This window comes from Xiphophorus couchianus, chromosome 22, assembly GCF_001444195.1.
Source record: "Xiphophorus couchianus chromosome 22, X_couchianus-1.0, whole genome shotgun sequence".
Taxonomy (NCBI): domain Eukaryota; kingdom Metazoa; phylum Chordata; class Actinopteri; order Cyprinodontiformes; family Poeciliidae; genus Xiphophorus; species Xiphophorus couchianus.
The window spans coordinates 25,420,855-25,437,594 of record NC_040249.1 but is presented as its reverse complement, the minus strand read 5'-3'; the positions used below and the strand labels follow the sequence as shown (position 1 = coordinate 25,437,594).

Below are 16,740 nucleotides of genomic sequence, written 5' to 3'. Positions count from 1 at the left end.
ATTAGTTTGGGTTCTTTATAATTTATTGACTGAAAAAGTAGCAAGAAACATTTTAATACTAATTTTCACACTATATCAATTTTTCTACATGCTGAGTTGTGAATCATTTCTTTATCCATGAGGCCGGAGAAACTTCCTGCTGTTTTCATATGAAATTATTGCTTTTAATGATATTGTATATAATTATATTACATATCCAGTATTATTGAAGTGATGCTTTGAGTTCTGTAAATATAAACAGATTTTAACTGCAGCTGTTATTCAGATGTAGGGACCATGTTTCACCAGCAGAGGGCGCCGCCGGCTGGCGGGTTTTTATGTCAGATTTAAATAAAAATTATTATTATTATTAATGTGTGTAAACCGTGTTCTGCTTTCATCACTTCCTGTCCAGCCAGAACCCTGTGATGGTTCTGGTTCTGACCCGGTTAGCGGCAGACATGAAGGACTCGTGGTTCTGGTAGTTTGTCTAGAAGCTTTATTGATAACTGTTTACATCTCACAATGCATTCCACAACACGACTCCAGCGGAGTTTAATCAGCACAGGTGAAGAAGAAGAAGAAGTTTATCATTCACGATTAAAGAAGCAGAACAAACAGACGCTTTAAGCTCCGCCCACCTCACCTGGAAACAACACCTGGCGGAGGGAAACGCCCGGCCGTTTCCTAGGAGACAGCGGGATGACGATGATCTAACAGGGTAATGGATTGTTCTACATGGTTCTACAGCTACAGAGCAGCGATGAAGAGTTTAGTGCAGGCCCCTCCTCTTCCTCACAGCAGCCCCTCCCCAACCTGCTGCCTGTGACAGGCTGAGGGGAAGGGGGCGGGGCCAACAAGCTTTAAAATGTTTCCGAGACTCTGATTGGTTCACAGAAATAAAACAGAGATGATGATCATCATCATCATCATCATCATCAAAGCCACTGAACGATTCTCAGAAACACAAAATAAGGAATTCTGAAATGGAAAAAAAATAAAATAAAAAGTTTAATAATCTGACAAATACATCATTAAGGGCAGCGCCCACCTGATCCTCCTCTTCCTCCTTCATTACCCCCCTCACCCTCCTCTTCCTCCTTCATTACCCCCCTCACCCTCCTCTTCCTCCTTCATTTAGTTTCCTCCAGCCCCCCTCCCCCTCCCATCAGGACTTCCTGAATCCGACCTTTGACCTCCTGTTCCTTCACTCCGCCTTACGCTTCAGTCCGGGAACCTTTTCCTGAATCCTGAAACACAAACAGGAAACAGGAAGTGAGCCGCCGTACATGTCAAAATAAAACACTTCATGATATTCTTCACCCCTTAAAGGGCCAGTCCATGTTTCACTTTGAGGTCATCAGTAGGAGACAGAGGTCACTGACCTCAAAACTACGCACATTGAAATTACAGAACTACAGTGAGGAAACGCAGCAGCAGCAGCAGCAGCAGCAGCTGCAGCAGCTCTGTGCATTAATGCTGAGAATATTGATATAGCAGACAGAAGGTTTCCCAGTAACTCTGGGTCACCAGTGAAGTTTCCTGCTCCTCCACTGGGATCCTGCTGTTTGATTTCCTGAATCATTTATTGAATACAATTTAAACTCAATTATATAAAGTGTTCATATCACTAGGATACGTCATCAGGTATGAACCATCTACTTCCTGGTGAAACTCTTTCACATTAAAAGCCTGTTTCCTAAAGTCACAGCTGGGCTTTTATTTTGAAACTCACCAAAGACTCAGTCTGACTTTATTTTAGATTCTTATTGACTTACTTTTCCACAATATCCTTGACCTGGTTGGTGACCAGCGCCAGGTAGTGATCGAGCTGAGCCTGAGAGAGACAGGAAGTTAGACCAGTTGGACCTCCAGCAGCACTGCTGATGCATTCTGGGTAATGTCAGGGTCCTACCTGGTGTTTCTCATAGATGATTGGGCAGCTGAACGCTCCGACCAGACCTGCAAGAGGAGGACATCATCAGAACCCAGAGGACCGCCTGCTGCAGCGCCACCAGGGGGCGCCGCCATAGAACCCCCACTAGAGGGCACTGCAGCAGAACCCCCACTAGAGGGCGCCGCCATAGAACCCCCACTAGAGGGCGCCGCCGCTCACCGAGGATCAGCAGAGTGAGTCCGTTGAACAAGGCGCCAATGTAGGTCAGGATCCACATCAGAATCGCAAACTGCAGGATGACAGCGGGAGAAACTGGGTCAGAACCAATCGGAACCTCGTGTTTAATGATCCGTTTATCATCAGAACCAATCAGAACCGGACCCAGAGGTTCTGCCTCACCTTGATGGAGTCCACCAGGTCCTCCACCAGGAACAGACGCCTCAGCTCCTCGATCGTCCAGTTCAGCTTCTCCAGAATTACATCGCTGTATTTGTGGGCCAGGTCCGCGGACAGCGCCACCTCCTGGTCCAGGTACAGCCTGCGGGGCGGGGCAGAGGTGAGTCAGAAGGTTTCCATGGTAACAGAGTCCGACCCGGCCCCATGTCTGGTTCTGAGGTTTGGTAGGATGTAAAAACGATTCCAGATCCTGTTTGGGTTCATCTGAGCTGCAAACTGAGCAGGAAACTTGCTTTGGTTCTGATCCAGCTGGTTCTGGTCCAGATTCTCTGAGCTCAGCTCCTGATAATCCCTGTTAATGAGTCTAGACTCAGAAAGGTTCTGATCTGCAGCCAGAAGCAGATCAACCGACCATGGAGCTGGAATAATCCCATCTGGACCAGAACCGCTGAGCAGAACCAACAGAACCAAAGTGGACCAGGAACCAGGAAGTGTTTATCATTTTACTTTATAACATCTGAGGCAGTGAATCTTAAGAACAGATCAGAACAGGGTCAGAACCGGGTCAGAAGCGGACTCACTTGAAGGGGTGTCCCTCGTCGGACTTCTGGATGGCCTGCAGGATGCCCTTGTATATCCGGAAGCAGATGGTGACGGACAGCAGCGCCAGGCCGATGTAGGAGCAGACGCTGACGATGCTGCAGACGCTGAGCGACAGCAGCAGCAGCAGCGCCGCGCCGAACACAACGCCCGTCGTCTTCACGTCGCGCCAGTACACCAGCTCCACCACTAGGGGGCAGACACAGACAGACGGTCAGCAGGAACGACCTCTGACCTGCTGGAAGCCTGGTGACAGGAACCAGAACCAGAACCAGAGCTTCACTGCTGAATTGATAAACATTAATAAGTGATCCAGGTGAAACGGAGCAGATGATTGGTTCATGAAGACGGAGGGAAACCTGGTTCAACCAACCGGGTCAAAGTTCTGATCAAGTCCTGCCTCTGAAGGTCCAAACCGCTCAGAGACGTGTCACTTCCTGCTGATGTCATGCTAAAGCTAACGCTGCAGGCTGTTTGAGCTGCTAAACGGTTAAAGTTTGTGATTCTGCAGCAGAACCAAACAGAGTGGTCTAGTCCAAGGTCCTGATCCTGAACTCCTTCCTGCAGTCCGTTCTGGACCAGAACCATAAACACAGGCCTGAGTAAAGTCTTTGATCCACTCGCTAAAACAGGACAACTCATCATTATGCAGGTTGAAAAGTTACTCTCAAAATTAACAGAAATAATTTGATTTTTCATCTGCAGCTTGTTGTTCATTCACTGATAAATGTCACAGTTTCAAACTAACTTTAGCTCCAATGCTGAGTGGTGTGGACAGCAGAGAGGATCATCGGGGCCCCCCTTCCCTCCATTCAGGACATTTCATCCCAGCGCTGCGTGTCCCGAGGCCGAAACATCGTCAGTGACCCCTCACACCCCCACCATGGACTGTTCTCCCTGCTGCCCTCTGGAAAGAGGTTCTGCAGCATCCGGTGCAGGTCCACCAGGTTCTGAAACAGCTTTTTCCCACTTGCCATCAGACTGTTGAACTCTTAACTGGACTGCACTTAAAATCTGGTCTCCACTTTATACCTTGCACATGTACAGAGCTAAGTAACTTCTATTTTACTGTCAGTCCTGCACTTTATATTCTATATTTATATTTATATTCATATTTTATACTGTATTTTATTCTGGAGTAACCTCACAACATTGGAAGCTCAAAACATTGTCCTGAGCCGTATGCAACGAAATTTCGTTCTGTATTCACCCTGTGCATGAAAATGATAATAAAGTCAGTCTAAGTCTAACAAGAGTAAGCTTACCTTTTAAGCTAAATATTTCGTTAGCATGGTAAATATTTAGCTTATTTACATTGTTGACTAAATATTTAGCTCTAAACTAAATATTTACTTTGATGAATATTCTTTTTTTAAATATTTACTTATCTTCTTAAATATTTAGCATGCTAGTTAAATATTTTTTAAAGTTGTGTAATTTATAAGATTGTTATGAGAGTATATAAAAAATGATTGCTGCTATTTCTATGAGACATCCCATATTTAATGGCGCTGTGAATCACAGACTAACTTCACCTCCTGCAGGTTAACCTGCGTCCAGTTCAGCGGGTTTAAACTCGACCTAAATATAAACTATACTCGGTTAAACACGATTGCAGCTTCCGATTAAACCAGAAATGATAATTTCCGCTCAACTCGCCTCGCTTGCGCCGGTGTTAGCATGCTAACCGTTAGCTTCCTGCGGACAGCCATGTTCCCAGAAGAACCAGCGGCTGAGGCGGACCGGGCGGAGCAGGAGGGGGAGCGAGGCTCCAAATGTGGCCGCCTGCCTCATATGGTAACAGGCTGCCCGCGGCACCGGAGCCGGCTAAAAATAGAGCCCGCACCGCAGCGCTCTCTACCCGGCCACAGATCTGGTTTCACCGCCGCTCCGGTTCAACTCGTCCCGTTTGACCCGCTTCACCTCCCTCCTCCTGCCCGGACAGACCCCCGCCTCACGCCGGGACAGAACCTCAGAGTCCGGGTTAACCTCCGCAGGAGGCCCGCTCCTCCCGCAGCCGGTGCCGGTCTGAGCCCCGCTCCGCCCGCCTCCCGGGCGGCCAAAGCCCGCTGCCAGAGCGCTACCAGAGGACATCGAAGCTCACTAACCCCGCTCGGCGTCCATGTTGAACCTCCCGGAGCCTCCAGCAGCACCGCGGCTCCGCCTCCGGCTGACCGGAGATCACGCTCCGTGGGCGGGGGCGGGACATGCGCAGCTCAGCCCCACGGAGGAAACAATCACCATATTTACTGATTTATTTCCAATATATGATCAATAAACCAGCGAGGAGAGTTTATTACCGTATTAAAATATTCACCGATTTATTAATAAATCTGGATAAATTTCTCACAATAACTTGGAAAAGAGTTTATCGATCACAACAGGAAGCAAAGAAAACTACTTCCGTTTTTCAATTCTAGGGATATAAATCTGAAAAGTGCGGCGTGCCCTTGTTTTTAACCCGGAACCGGGTCTGGCTGCAGGTCTTCTGAACATCTGTACCAGTTTACAATCAGCTGGACTCAGGTCTGGGCTTTGACTAGGCCATTAGATCCCATGAATCAGCTCTGATCTCAACCATCCCATAATGCTCTGACCTGTTTCCCACAGCATGATGCTGCCACCACCATGTCCCTCCTGGCTGCGACTCTGAGTTCTGTCCCAGACGAGTCAGAACCGCTGATATAGGTTACTCTGGTCCAGAACCCGACCCGGAGCTGATAAGCCCGGTTCAGTCGGCCCAGGTCGTAAAAGCAAAGCGCTGCAGATAAAAGGTCCAACATTCAAATCAGCTGCAGGCCAGGTGCATGCTGGGAGAACAGGTCCAGCAGAACCAGAACCAGAGCTGAGGCACACACACACACCGCTGCTGAGTCAGCATGCAGCTGGATCAGTGACAACAGACCAGAACCAGCCTCTTCTGATGGGTTCTGTTGTTTCCTCCTGGTTTTGATCCAAAACCATCAGAACCTCCAGCAGGACAGAACCTGGCCCAGTCAGAACCAGATAACCTCTGGACCGTTCTCCAGAACCAAACGGATCAATGATCTAATCGCCGCCTCAGCAGTCGGGAGGCGGTGCCGAGGGCCTGATCCGTTTGGACCTCTGCAGACCTCCAGCTGACTGCTTGATGAGCAGAACCCAGCAGCTGGTTCTGGTTCTGGTCGGACTGCAGCTTTAACTGCAGTTCCTCTGCAACCAATCATTAACCTGACCTTTGACCCGGCTCGCTGCACGTCCAAAGTTCCCGTCTGTGAACCCGACAACCAGATCTAATCAGAACCATTTGGACCCAATCAGAACCAACCAGAACCAGCCTACCCTGCTCCCTCCAGGACCAGCTGACCGGCTCCTTCCTCTCCATGCAGATGCTCTCCATGCCGTCCGACCCGATCCGACCCGATCAGCAGACACACATTCCCACCAGCCGGGCGAGTGAGCAGAGAGAGAGAGGCTGAGGAAGAGGAGGAGGAAGGACAGCAGCTCCTCCTGCTGTCAGCTGACTGAACCGTGACGCAGCGCCTGGACCTCCTCCTCCTCCTCTTCATCCTCCTCCTCCTCTTCATCCTCCTCCTCCTCTTCATCCTCCTCCTCTTCCTCCTCCAGATGAAACCTTTCTGCATTATTCGCCATAATAACCCGGTTCTGACTAAACCAACTGGACCCGCCCTATTGGAGCTGCTCCACCTCCTGTAACCAGTTGCTCGATGACCTCTGACCTCTGGATCAGGATCTGAGAACAGGTCTGTTCTGTAGAAACATCTGGACCTGCTTCCTCCAGATTATAATCTGACTCCTGCTGCGGTGGGACCAGCTCAGGTCGCCATGGCGACGCAGCCTGAGAGGAAACATGGAGGATTCGTTCACTTAGCAAATCTTCAGGCTATTAGCGCAACATTTAGCTCCAAGCTAAATATTTTGCTAGTAAACTGAATACTTAACTATCCAGTTAGACATTTAGTTAGTTAGCTAAATATTTAGCTCCAGGCTAAGTATTCTGTTTGAAGCTAAATATTTAGCTTGCTAATTACATATTGAGTTTGAAACTGAGATTTCTAAATGAATGGCTGACCTGGTGAAACTGATTTTAAAAACTAAACCTTCATATATTTTCTTATATCAGTATTACTTAATTAATTTTTGACGTTAACTTTAAGAACGGAGCTCCAAAGTGAGTTTCTGAGGCTTTAAACCCAACAAGATCTCCAGCGTTAATCCATCAGAGCTCAGTTTTATTTATTTAATCTGGAAAAATGAACGTTTGAGAAAAGCTGGTCTATTCTGTTAGTGGCTGCATTCAGCCACCAGGGGGCGCTGCTCCCTCTGGTCCACTGCAGAGTCCAAACTGAGTCAGACCCAGACAGCAGAAAAGACTCCAGCTCCCATCATGCACTGGGGGATCAAGCTAAAAGCCTCTCCTCCAACCAGCTCAACACCAACATGACCTCTGACCTCTGGTCAGTCTGCAGAATCCATCCACTCGCCATGAACATGATTCATTCTGACCCTTAATGATTCCTTTGAACAGTTCTTTTTCCAGCTGCTGTCAGTTTGAAAAACAAAAACTTGTAAAGATAAGATTAAGGTTCTGATCCAGCAGCGTAAACCTGATGGGTTGAACAGAACCGGCTCATCGATAAACACCTGCAGCATTTCAAGTTATCCAGACTGGAAGGAAACCAGTAGGTTCTACAGAGTCATGATTAAAATAATTAGTGATTGCTAAAGGGCACTTCAGCTGCAGTGTTGGTAATTAGAATCAAACAGAAAACCTACATGTGTCAGATCAAGAATCAATTATCCAAATGGTTATTGATTACCAATGGTGGCCACCGCTCATTAAAAGGTTAGCTGTGCTAACTCTAAAGCTAAAGCACAAAATCAACATGGTAATTAGTGGAAGCTAATGCTAATGTGCTAAAGCAACATGATTGGCTGAAGTGTGCCCACCACTGCAGCCTGGTAAATTAGCGCTGTAGAGCTAAGTGAGCTAAGCATTGGCTAACGCGCTGAACGAAACATTAGCTTTGCTATTTGAAAGTATATTATTATTATGGTTATTCTGAGTGGATATGATTAGCATATGTGCTTCTACTAACAGCACTTTAGAATTTATCTGGAAAAAATCCTTTAGGGGAAGCTAAATATGCTAATGCACAAAACTAAAAGTTAGCTCAGCTGCTAGCGGATTAGCATAGTGTGTCCACCACATCATCCTGTGATCATCAGTAGTTCAGGTGAAAGTTACTAGATTGTTGATTAAAGTGTTAGGTTGAGTTATTTATGTTAATAAACTTTTATAATGGAGAGAAGTTTGTCTGTATTTATTCCACAAACATAATTTATGGGTTTATTTATAAATGTTTAGACTGAAATATCTGGCTGTTATTTTCCTGATAATGAAGAAATTCTTGGTTATTCTGATCTAAATAACTAGTTTTGTTAATAATTATTCTGTTTACTGACAGATATTTATAGCCACAGCAAACATTTTGTTTCAGGATCCAGCTGGTGTATGAATACATCTGAGCCAGCAGAACCAGCAGAACCATCAGAACCAGCAGAACCATCAGAACCGGATGAGGCAGCAGATCAATGAGGCTGATCGGATCGGATCAACATTACATCAGCAGAACATTTGCTGACTGGTTTCTGGAGAACGAAGTGAGGAGCTGAGAATGTCGCAATGCAGGGAGGAGGAGGAAGAAGAGGAGGAGGAGGACCTCCTGACTGGGTTCTGCTTCCTGATCCATTCATAACATTTTATTTTCTGATCTGATTAAAATCTTTAATTTTGTTGGTTATGAATGTTTTTCTGAACCCAGCAGCTCCGGAGTCAAGGTTTGAAGAGAACACGGTGGTCCGGTCCGGTCCGGTCTGGTCCAGTTCTGTTGAGGGAGAGCTGGGGCCCCTCAGGAGGTGTTGGGTTGCAGAGCCATATCTCCGGTTATTTCCAGAGTCGAGGAAAGCTCGGATACCGCGGTCTAACTCAACACCCTGATACTGAGGACAGCAGCTGGACCGGCCCGGTTCTGGTTCCCGCTCACCAGGGAGCGAGAATGTTTCAGGGCAGAGGACGGGTTAGAGGAGAAAACATGAACAAAACGCTCCAAAAGTCCAACAGAACCAAACGCAGGAGTTAATGTAGAACAGAACCAGAACAGAACCGGGACGATGCAGGAACAGAAGATGATGTATGGCGGAGGGGACGGGTGGAGTCAAACTGAAAGGTGGAGATGGATGGGATGTGGATGAAGATGGAGGTTCTGGTGGAAACCAAGGAGTGTTTGTGGGTGGATCATGGGGGGGGCAGAGAATGAGGGGGCGAGGGAGGTGACCGGGGGGTGGAGCATAGGGGGGTGACGTGGGTTGGGGGTGGAGACCATGCTGGGACGACTTTCTGTTACCTGCTCTTATGTTCAGGTTTGGCATCTTAAACAGTTTGCTGCCCGCGGCGCTCCTCTGGGGGGCCGGCTGCTCGGGGTTCCCGGCCGGCAGGCGGGCGGGTGGCGCCTGGCTCAGGGGGGTCTCCAGCTCGGCCTTGGTCTTCTGTGTTGAGGCCTGGGTGAGGAGGTGGTAGGAGCTCTGGCTAAGGGCTTCTGGCTCAGGAACCGCGATGGCAGGCGTGTCCTTCAGGCTGAAGCCGAGGTCATCATCCAGGGGGATCTCTGGAGGCTTCGGGGATGAGAACTTGGAGGGGTCCAGAGCCTCGAGGAACTCATCGATCACACCTCGGGGCGGTCGCTCAATGAACTCAAACTCCTCTGAGGAGACCTCGTGCTCAGACACCTCCTCAGCAACCTCCGGCTCCTCCAGCTCCATCTTCAGGTCTTTCTTCTCAATTTCTACCTGGAAGCTGGCAGGGTTCTTGGCCATGGCCTCCAGAACAGGCGACAGGGAATCTGCGGTCGGAGACTCAGAGTCTGAATCTTCGGTGGTGGTCTTCTTGCTCTGAAAGTCAAGCGGTTCAAACCTTTCAGGCCTTTTGGGAGAATCGTTGCTGGAGAACCAGTCTTTCTGCTCAATCTGGACAGGTTCCTCTGCTTTGACCTTCGGCGGGGTGGTCTCCTCAGCCTCCTTGACCAGATCAAAGGCTCCAAAGTTTTTGCTGTCTTCAACGGTTGTACCATCTGCAGATCTCGCCTCCATCTCCTCGGTCATCTCCTTCAGGAGAGACACTTTGGTATCAAAAGCAAACGGGTTGTTGGCGGATAGGTTGATCGGAGGGTTGGGCGACTCCATCATCCGGCGTTCCAGGATGGGGCTCTGCTCCTCCGGACTTCCCTCAGAAGAGCCAGAGTCCACTTTGTCAGGGTTGAGAGGGGAAGACTTCAGGATGTCTGGAAGCGACGGTGGCAAAGCAGAATCCTCTTCATCTTCTTCCTCATCATCTTCTTTCAGACCAGATGAGAACTGGTTCATTGACTCCAAGAGGGCTTCACTGGCCGTCTTAGTGGTCTCGAAAAGTTTTCCCCCGTCTAGGATGGATGGTTGGTTCTCCTGGGACTCTCCAGTCTGCCTGTACTGGACCAGATCTGGTGTGGGACTCTCTGACATCTTGGTGTCAGACTTCGGTTCTCCAAAATGGGAGTAGCCACTGTCGGCTAGCGGGGAATATACGTCAAACGGGTTATTATTCTTCTTTACCTCATAATTCAAGTCTTCATCTTCATCAGACTGGTTGCCACAAACGTCTGGTTCATATTTGGAGGAGCTAATGGGTGTTGTGTCCTTGGTGAAGGAATCCATGGAGACTTTGGAGTTGTCTTCAGATGAGAGGAACGGTGAATCCCAGTGCTCTGTTGGGTTAGAGGAGGTAAGGTGAGACTCATGAACCATCATCACAGGGTTGACAGGGGAGGGGCCGGTGGAGGACCTGTCTGAGCTAATCATCTTCTCTTCGGGGGAAAACGAAATGCCGCTGTCTTCACACGGATTATGAGGCCCTGAGTCTTTGCCTAAACTCAGGTAGGGAGCAGCTAGGGAATCTAGAAGGTCTTCCTTGGTTTTACCACGTCCGGGTCCAGAGTCGCCTTCTTCGCCATCCCAAGGCATATTCTTGGAGAGAATAGTGGGGGGTGTGATGGAGAAGGAGCCCAGGGGTGCAGCAGATCCTGGGGGAGGGGGCTGGTTGGGACTCTCGGTCAGAGAAAGCTCTTCCAGAGAGTCGGGTGAGTGGAGAGGGGAGATAGGAGAGATGGGTGCAGGGGAGTCACCCTTCTGCCCAAGTTCTTGAGTAGAGAGGGAGGAGGGAGAACGCATACAGCACAAATATCAAAAACATACTCCATTCCTTACAGTGCCCACCACACCTGGGTACAATCCACTCTAAGGAAGGTTTCCAGAGAGACCTGGAGGTCCAGACCAGACAAAAGCTGCTGGACATTCACCACCAGTCCTGCATTCCCCAAAACAGAGACAGCTGTTTGGTAAAAACTCAACGTTTAGGAGCTGCTGGGTAAATTGATCCAAAAGTTCTACACCGACTGGTGAAAACATGAAGGACTGTTCTGATGGACATAATTTGGTCCACATGCAGACCTCTGACTGGGATTTAAAGATTCTGTTTGAAAGGAGCTAGCAGGTCCAGAACCAAGGGTAGACATAATGGGATGTGAAGGAATGGGCAGAAACCAGTGCGTCCTGCAGGAACAGCTCAGTCTCTGAACTCAGATTTCCTTCCATCAGGCGTTGGATCTATTCTGTTCCGCGGTTGGCTGGGGTTGGGTGGAGATGCCTACAGCAGACAGAGGGCCCATGATGAAACTTCGAATGCCTCGTTTCCACTGGTCAGTGCAGTTTGGTACAGCATTGTGTTTTCATTGTCAAAGTGGCCATACAACCATACCGCATCGCTCCAGGGCCCCTTCATCTGCAGGGCCCCAGGACAGAGGTACGGTACGGTTAAGGTGGAGATACTGGCAACATACAATACCGTCCATTGATCAGCGGACAGAAAAAACCATCAGCAGACACTAATGTGTTACATTTGTTGTCATACTACTATGACACAACATTAGGCCTTTGGGTTTAACCCAATCTGCCCTGTTACGGGTCCATCTGGCGGTAGATAGGTTCTCCTGTATACGTCGGATCATAACATAGCATATCGAACTGCAGCGCTCAGTGGAAACGAGGCATTAGAGTCAAGACCTATGGAGTTACCTTTAACTGTGTGTACTAGTGATATAAATGAACCACCAGCTGGGAGTTCTGTTCGGTCAAAGTCCAGATCGTTACCCGGTGGTTCTTCTAAACCTGCCAGCTCCCTGCAGGTTGAACCATTTACATCTCTGTCCCTGGTTCTGTTCTGGCACTGAAGCAGAAGGCTAAAGCCTGAAGGGTGTTTAACCTGCTGCCAGTGATGTACAGCAGAGAAAATTCTGCAGGTCCAAACCAGGCTCAGTAGAACATCTGGAGAACCCAGCTGCTCTTGTGTTCTGGTTCTGGGGGTTGAGGGAGGGAAGCGTCTGTCTGAACCGTTCTCTGGTCTAAACATCGAGGCAGGATCTGGTCCAGGTGTGGTGCCAATAATCCATGCTCAGTGAGTCACATGATCCAACATGACGGTCCTCCTGCCTGACCTGGGTGACCTGGGTGACCTCAGTCAGGCTGCAGGACCGTCTGAACCACGATGCATCATCAACACTTTGTGACCTGCTGAAGGTCAGCTGACATGCTGGATCTACTGAGGAGGACGGAGAACTTGCCTGTAGGGAGCTGCATCAGAAGAAGAGGCTGAGCTTTGGCAGGAGAAGATGCATCTGCAGGAGGAGAGGTCAGAGGTCAGAGAGCAGGGTGAAATAGAATCAGGACGCATGCATCAGAAGAAACATAACAGGACATGCTTTTATTTTGAAACAGGAAGAAGATCTGCAATCACGTTAGCTTAGCAGGACTGTTTCATTTGTTCTGAACCAACCCAGTACAGGTTCAGATACCATGACAACGGTCAGCGAATCAAAATTCAACCGTTACATCACCAACCGCTGTTCAATCAGATCACAGCGCCGGTTCTGACCCGTCACTGACTGGGTTCTGGTTCTGGTTGAAGGCAAATAAACACGGCAGTTCATTCAGAGAAATTAGTCCAGTGGATAAATATGAATGATTTTATTAATAACTAGAAGAACTGTTCAAGTTCCATCACGAAGCAGTTCAGGCTGCAGAAGGAACTGTTCACATCCTGGAAGAACTGTTCACATCCTGGGAGAACTGTTCACATCCTGGGAGAACTGTTCACATCCTGGAAGAACTGTTCATACGTAAAAGGAACTGTTCACCCAGTTGGTTCTGAAGTGAACCCAGTTAGAACCCAGATGATCAGAACCAGAGAAACTTTGTTGGTCTCATTGTCTGTCTGAAGGAAGCGGGTCGGGTCAGAACCTCTGGCCAGGTTCTGATGGATCAGCCATCATCAGAACCGGACATCAGTCAGGACTGGACATGTTCTGATCGTTCAGACAGAACTCTGATCAGGCTGTAAAGTGAGGAAACCAAACAGAACCACCTGACTGAGCTCAGGGTTCTGGGTTCTGTTCGGATCGCTCATGACGAATCTGACCCGGTTCATCAGAACTAGTTCTAACAGCCTGAAGCAGAACCAGAACCTGGCGGCGTCTGTTTGTTTGATCCGACCCAGTGGGTTGACGGTGACAGCACAGAGCCCGGTTCTGGTTTCATTAAGAATGAAGCTGGTTCTGGTTCTGAACTCTCAGGAACCTCCAGCTGTAAACAAACCCGGGTCAGCTGTAGCTGGTTCTGACCCAGATCAAACCTCTTCCTCAGGGCATTTGGACCGGCGCCAACAGATTAGAACCAGATTAGTGTCGACACATGGAGCCCGGCTGCCCGACCCAAACAGAACCTGGACCGCCTGACCCGACCCGACCCAGAGAGCTAGCCGACCCACAAACAGGAACACAGTTCAGAACCTGGGCCGGTTCTGGAGAAACTCTGAATGTTTTATTATTATCTCTCAGGCGGCGGCCATCTTGGTTTACATGTGGAGATCCTCAAGGCTCCAGTCTGGTTCCACTTTCTTTTAATAACACAAAACATCCAATATTTGATCAAACATGAATTTTTCAGTGTTTTTCTCCACATTAACTTTTTATTCCTTCAATCTAATCTAAAAATAATCTTGGTTACCATGACGCTGAGACTTTGTTGTTTCTGATAAATATTAGAGCTTCAAAACACAGAGCTGCTTCACCAGATCGTTTCTATCATGACTCAGATGTTAATTTGCTTATTAGATCTTCATTTTAACTCCTTTAATTTCCTTTAAAACACTTTGAATAAACCTTTATTTGTCCAGAAGAGAAGCCAGATGTAACTCAGATCATCTGAGTTTATTCAAAACATCTCCAGTCAGTAACGCAGTGAATCTGAAAAGGCTTCTGACTGAAGACCGTTGCTCATGCTAACATGCTAACAGCTAAACATGATGACATCATCAGCTGCTGCTCTGGTCAGAGAGATGTTGGAGTTTGGGATTAAACCCTCAGAGACATTCATCCTTCCTCTGGGATGTGGGGTCAAAGTTCAGCTCTGGGTTGTAAAAACTCCACCTTGTTGCCATGGTAATGAAATGATGCTATAAACGTAGCAGATGTTTCCTAAAGGCTGGTAGATTTATGCTTTGGTGACTAAATCTGTTTTCTGATGGGTAAAAATCTGGATTAGAAAAGATGATTTATTTCAGGATGAATCGGATCTTAGTTTTCCTCCAGCGGAACCAGGCTGGGCTGATCCGAACCGGGATCTGTGTTTTTCTTTTGTTCTGGGTCTCGGCCCCACCCTGCCTCCATCACCTCCAGGAGGATCTGAGGCCTGCTCACCTTCACTCTGCATCATCATCCTCATCCTCAGGAACAAACACCTCACAACAGCACCAGAACCGGGCTCTGGACCGATGCTGCGGACCTGAGCCCTGCAGCGGGACCAGGCCTCTGGACCGGATCCAGAGCCCGCAGGGGTCGGTCCGGGTGCGGCTGGAGCCCGGACATTACTGTCAGCTCCATCCCGCTGGCCGGCGCGGAGCCGGGACTGCGGTAAACCGACTGGGAGTGGACTCCCAGCGGATTCCTTTGTTGTGACTAATCTGGGCTGGGCTAAGCACCGCTGCTTCCATTATCGGACACGGCCTTGTCTGCTCCGTCGACCGAAATGAGCTCAAATCGACCCGTCTGATCCACATAATTACACAACAGAGGACGTCCAACGGGCTGACACCAGTATAACGCCAGTATAACGCCAGTACAACCGCCTGACATCGCGGAGCTGCTATATTAGGAAAGTTGCGCAGCTCAGACACCTGATGAAGCGTTTTTAGCGTGTCTGTGTTAGTGAATAGCACCGTGGCGCTGTCCGATAATGGAACCAGCCTAAGCAGTACCGTTAGCAGCGCTGGAGCATGAAACGGTCCATACCGCCACCGGTACCGCACACAGAACCAGCTCATATTTATCCAGACACCCCCTCTCTCGGTTTCAGGAACCGGAGAGGCGATTTAACGGGTAATTCACCGGGTCGACACCGACACATAATCCGGTCCAAACAGAACAGGTGGGCCGCATCACCACGGCAAACACCGGGCTAAAACCTGCTGGAAAATCTGCGGACAGGTTCCAGAACCTTCCCGGTGAAATGTTCCGATCAATGGGATTCTGCAGATCCATCTCAGCGGCAGGGAGTCAGGCATCAGCCCGGGCAGGAGGCGGTCCTCCCCGGGCTGAGGAGCATCACCGCCCGGCTGTTCAGACTCTCCCTCACCGGGGATAAAACACTAAAATCCGGTAAAAACCAACCCGCTTCCAGCTGTGGTACCGGTTCTGATGAAACCGAACAGCCTGGGTTAAATGTCCCGATTAAAGAGAGCAGAACTGTTCCCTCAGATACTCACACGAAGCCGGAGCCAGTGGTTCCTGTGTCACCGCGGGCTGCGCTGCTGCCTCTGCCGGGGATGGCGCTGCTTCCCGGGCTGCAGCCGCGAGGAGGGCGTCGCTCTGCGGGGCAGGAGGCTCAGCCGGGGGGGCCGGGCCGGGGATCCCCGCCTCGGCTCCGGGGGCCACGACCTCCGGCTCATTCGGGGCCTGGGGTTCTGGTTCTGGTTCCTTTATTGGTTCCGGTTTTGGAACACTTTTCTGCAGCAGCATTGGTTCTGGTTCCTTAAAAGGTTCTGGTTCTGGCACATTTTCCTGTAGAAACACTGTCTCAGGTTGTGGTTCTCTGATTGGTACCGGTTCTGGCTCATAAACTTGTACAGGTTCTGGTTCTGGTTCCCGGACAGTTTGAGGTTCTGGTTCCCAGACAGGTTCTGGTTCTGGTTCCCGGATTGGTTCAGGTTCTGTTTCTGGCTCCCGGACTGGTTCTAGTTCTGGCTCCCGGGCAGGTTCTGGTCGGGTGGAGGTCACAGTAGGCTCCTGCAGCCCGCTCTCCTCCTCAGCCCGGTGCCGCTCCAGGGCGTCCTGAGCCCCGCCGACCAGGTCCACGATGTCATCGGGATTGAACCGTTCCTCGCCGGGCCTTTGGTCCAGCTGGGGTTCTGGTTCCGGTTCGGGCTGGTAGTGGTGGCCCTCGCTGAACAGGGGGGTGCTGGAAGAGACCTCCTCGCTGTCTGCCATGTTTCTGGCTCTGAAAAAAGTTTCTCACACAGTGGGAAAAGTTCCAGTTCCGGTAGTTTTCCGCTCTAATTACCCCCTGAAGCGAACTACGGTCGGGAAAAGCGACGGAACCGCTTCGGTCCGCTCCTCTTTCTGTCCGAACCGAGCCCAAGTGCGCCACGCCACACAGCAGCCCCACGGCGTCGAACCCGAGCCTCAGATGGCGAAACCGAGAAGAGGGAACTCCCGCCAGCCAATCAG

The 16,740-nt window shown here is 49.5% G+C and overlaps 1 protein-coding gene across 6 annotated transcripts; it reads right to left on the bottom strand.

Moving 5' to 3' along the window:
• Window positions 1–1,168: 1,168 nt before the first annotated feature.
• LOC114138018 (reticulon-4) lies at window positions 1,169–16,717 on the bottom strand. 6 transcript variants are annotated; one of them, XM_028007004.1, is made up of 9 exons: window positions 15,780–16,717; window positions 12,583–12,636; window positions 9,280–11,103; window positions 2,854–3,061; window positions 2,276–2,414; window positions 2,096–2,165; window positions 1,895–1,941; window positions 1,758–1,816; window positions 1,169–1,229 (listed from the first exon to the last, which is right to left on the bottom strand). In XM_028007004.1, exons 1-9 carry the CDS (start codon window positions 16,498–16,500, stop codon window positions 1,187–1,189), a joined length of 3,165 nt encoding a protein of 1,054 aa, XP_027862805.1. In that variant the 5' UTR covers window positions 16,501–16,717; the 3' UTR covers window positions 1,169–1,186. The 6 variants fall into 6 exon arrangements, with proteins under 6 accessions (XP_027862805.1, XP_027862806.1, XP_027862807.1 ...); XM_028007005.1 differs by having other exon boundaries at window positions 9,280–10,671; window positions 15,780–16,716; XM_028007006.1 differs by lacking the exon at window positions 9,280–11,103 and having other exon boundaries at window positions 15,780–16,711.
• Window positions 16,718–16,740: the final 23 nt, after the last annotated feature.

Excerpts from the sequence above, each read along its gene's own strand:
- LOC114138018 (XM_028007004.1), bottom strand. The coding sequence starts at position 16,500 with ATGGCAGACAGCGAGGAGGTCTCTTCCAGCACCCCCCTGTTCAGCGAG. Across the intron at positions 1,942-2,095 it reads ACTCACTCTGCTGATCCTCG|GTCTGGTCGGAGCGTTCAGC; the intron begins GTGAGCGGCGGC and ends CTCCTCTTGCAG. Across the intron at positions 1,817-1,894 it reads TCATCTATGAGAAACACCAG|GCTCAGCTCGATCACTACCT; the intron begins GTAGGACCCTGA and ends TGTCTCTCTCAG.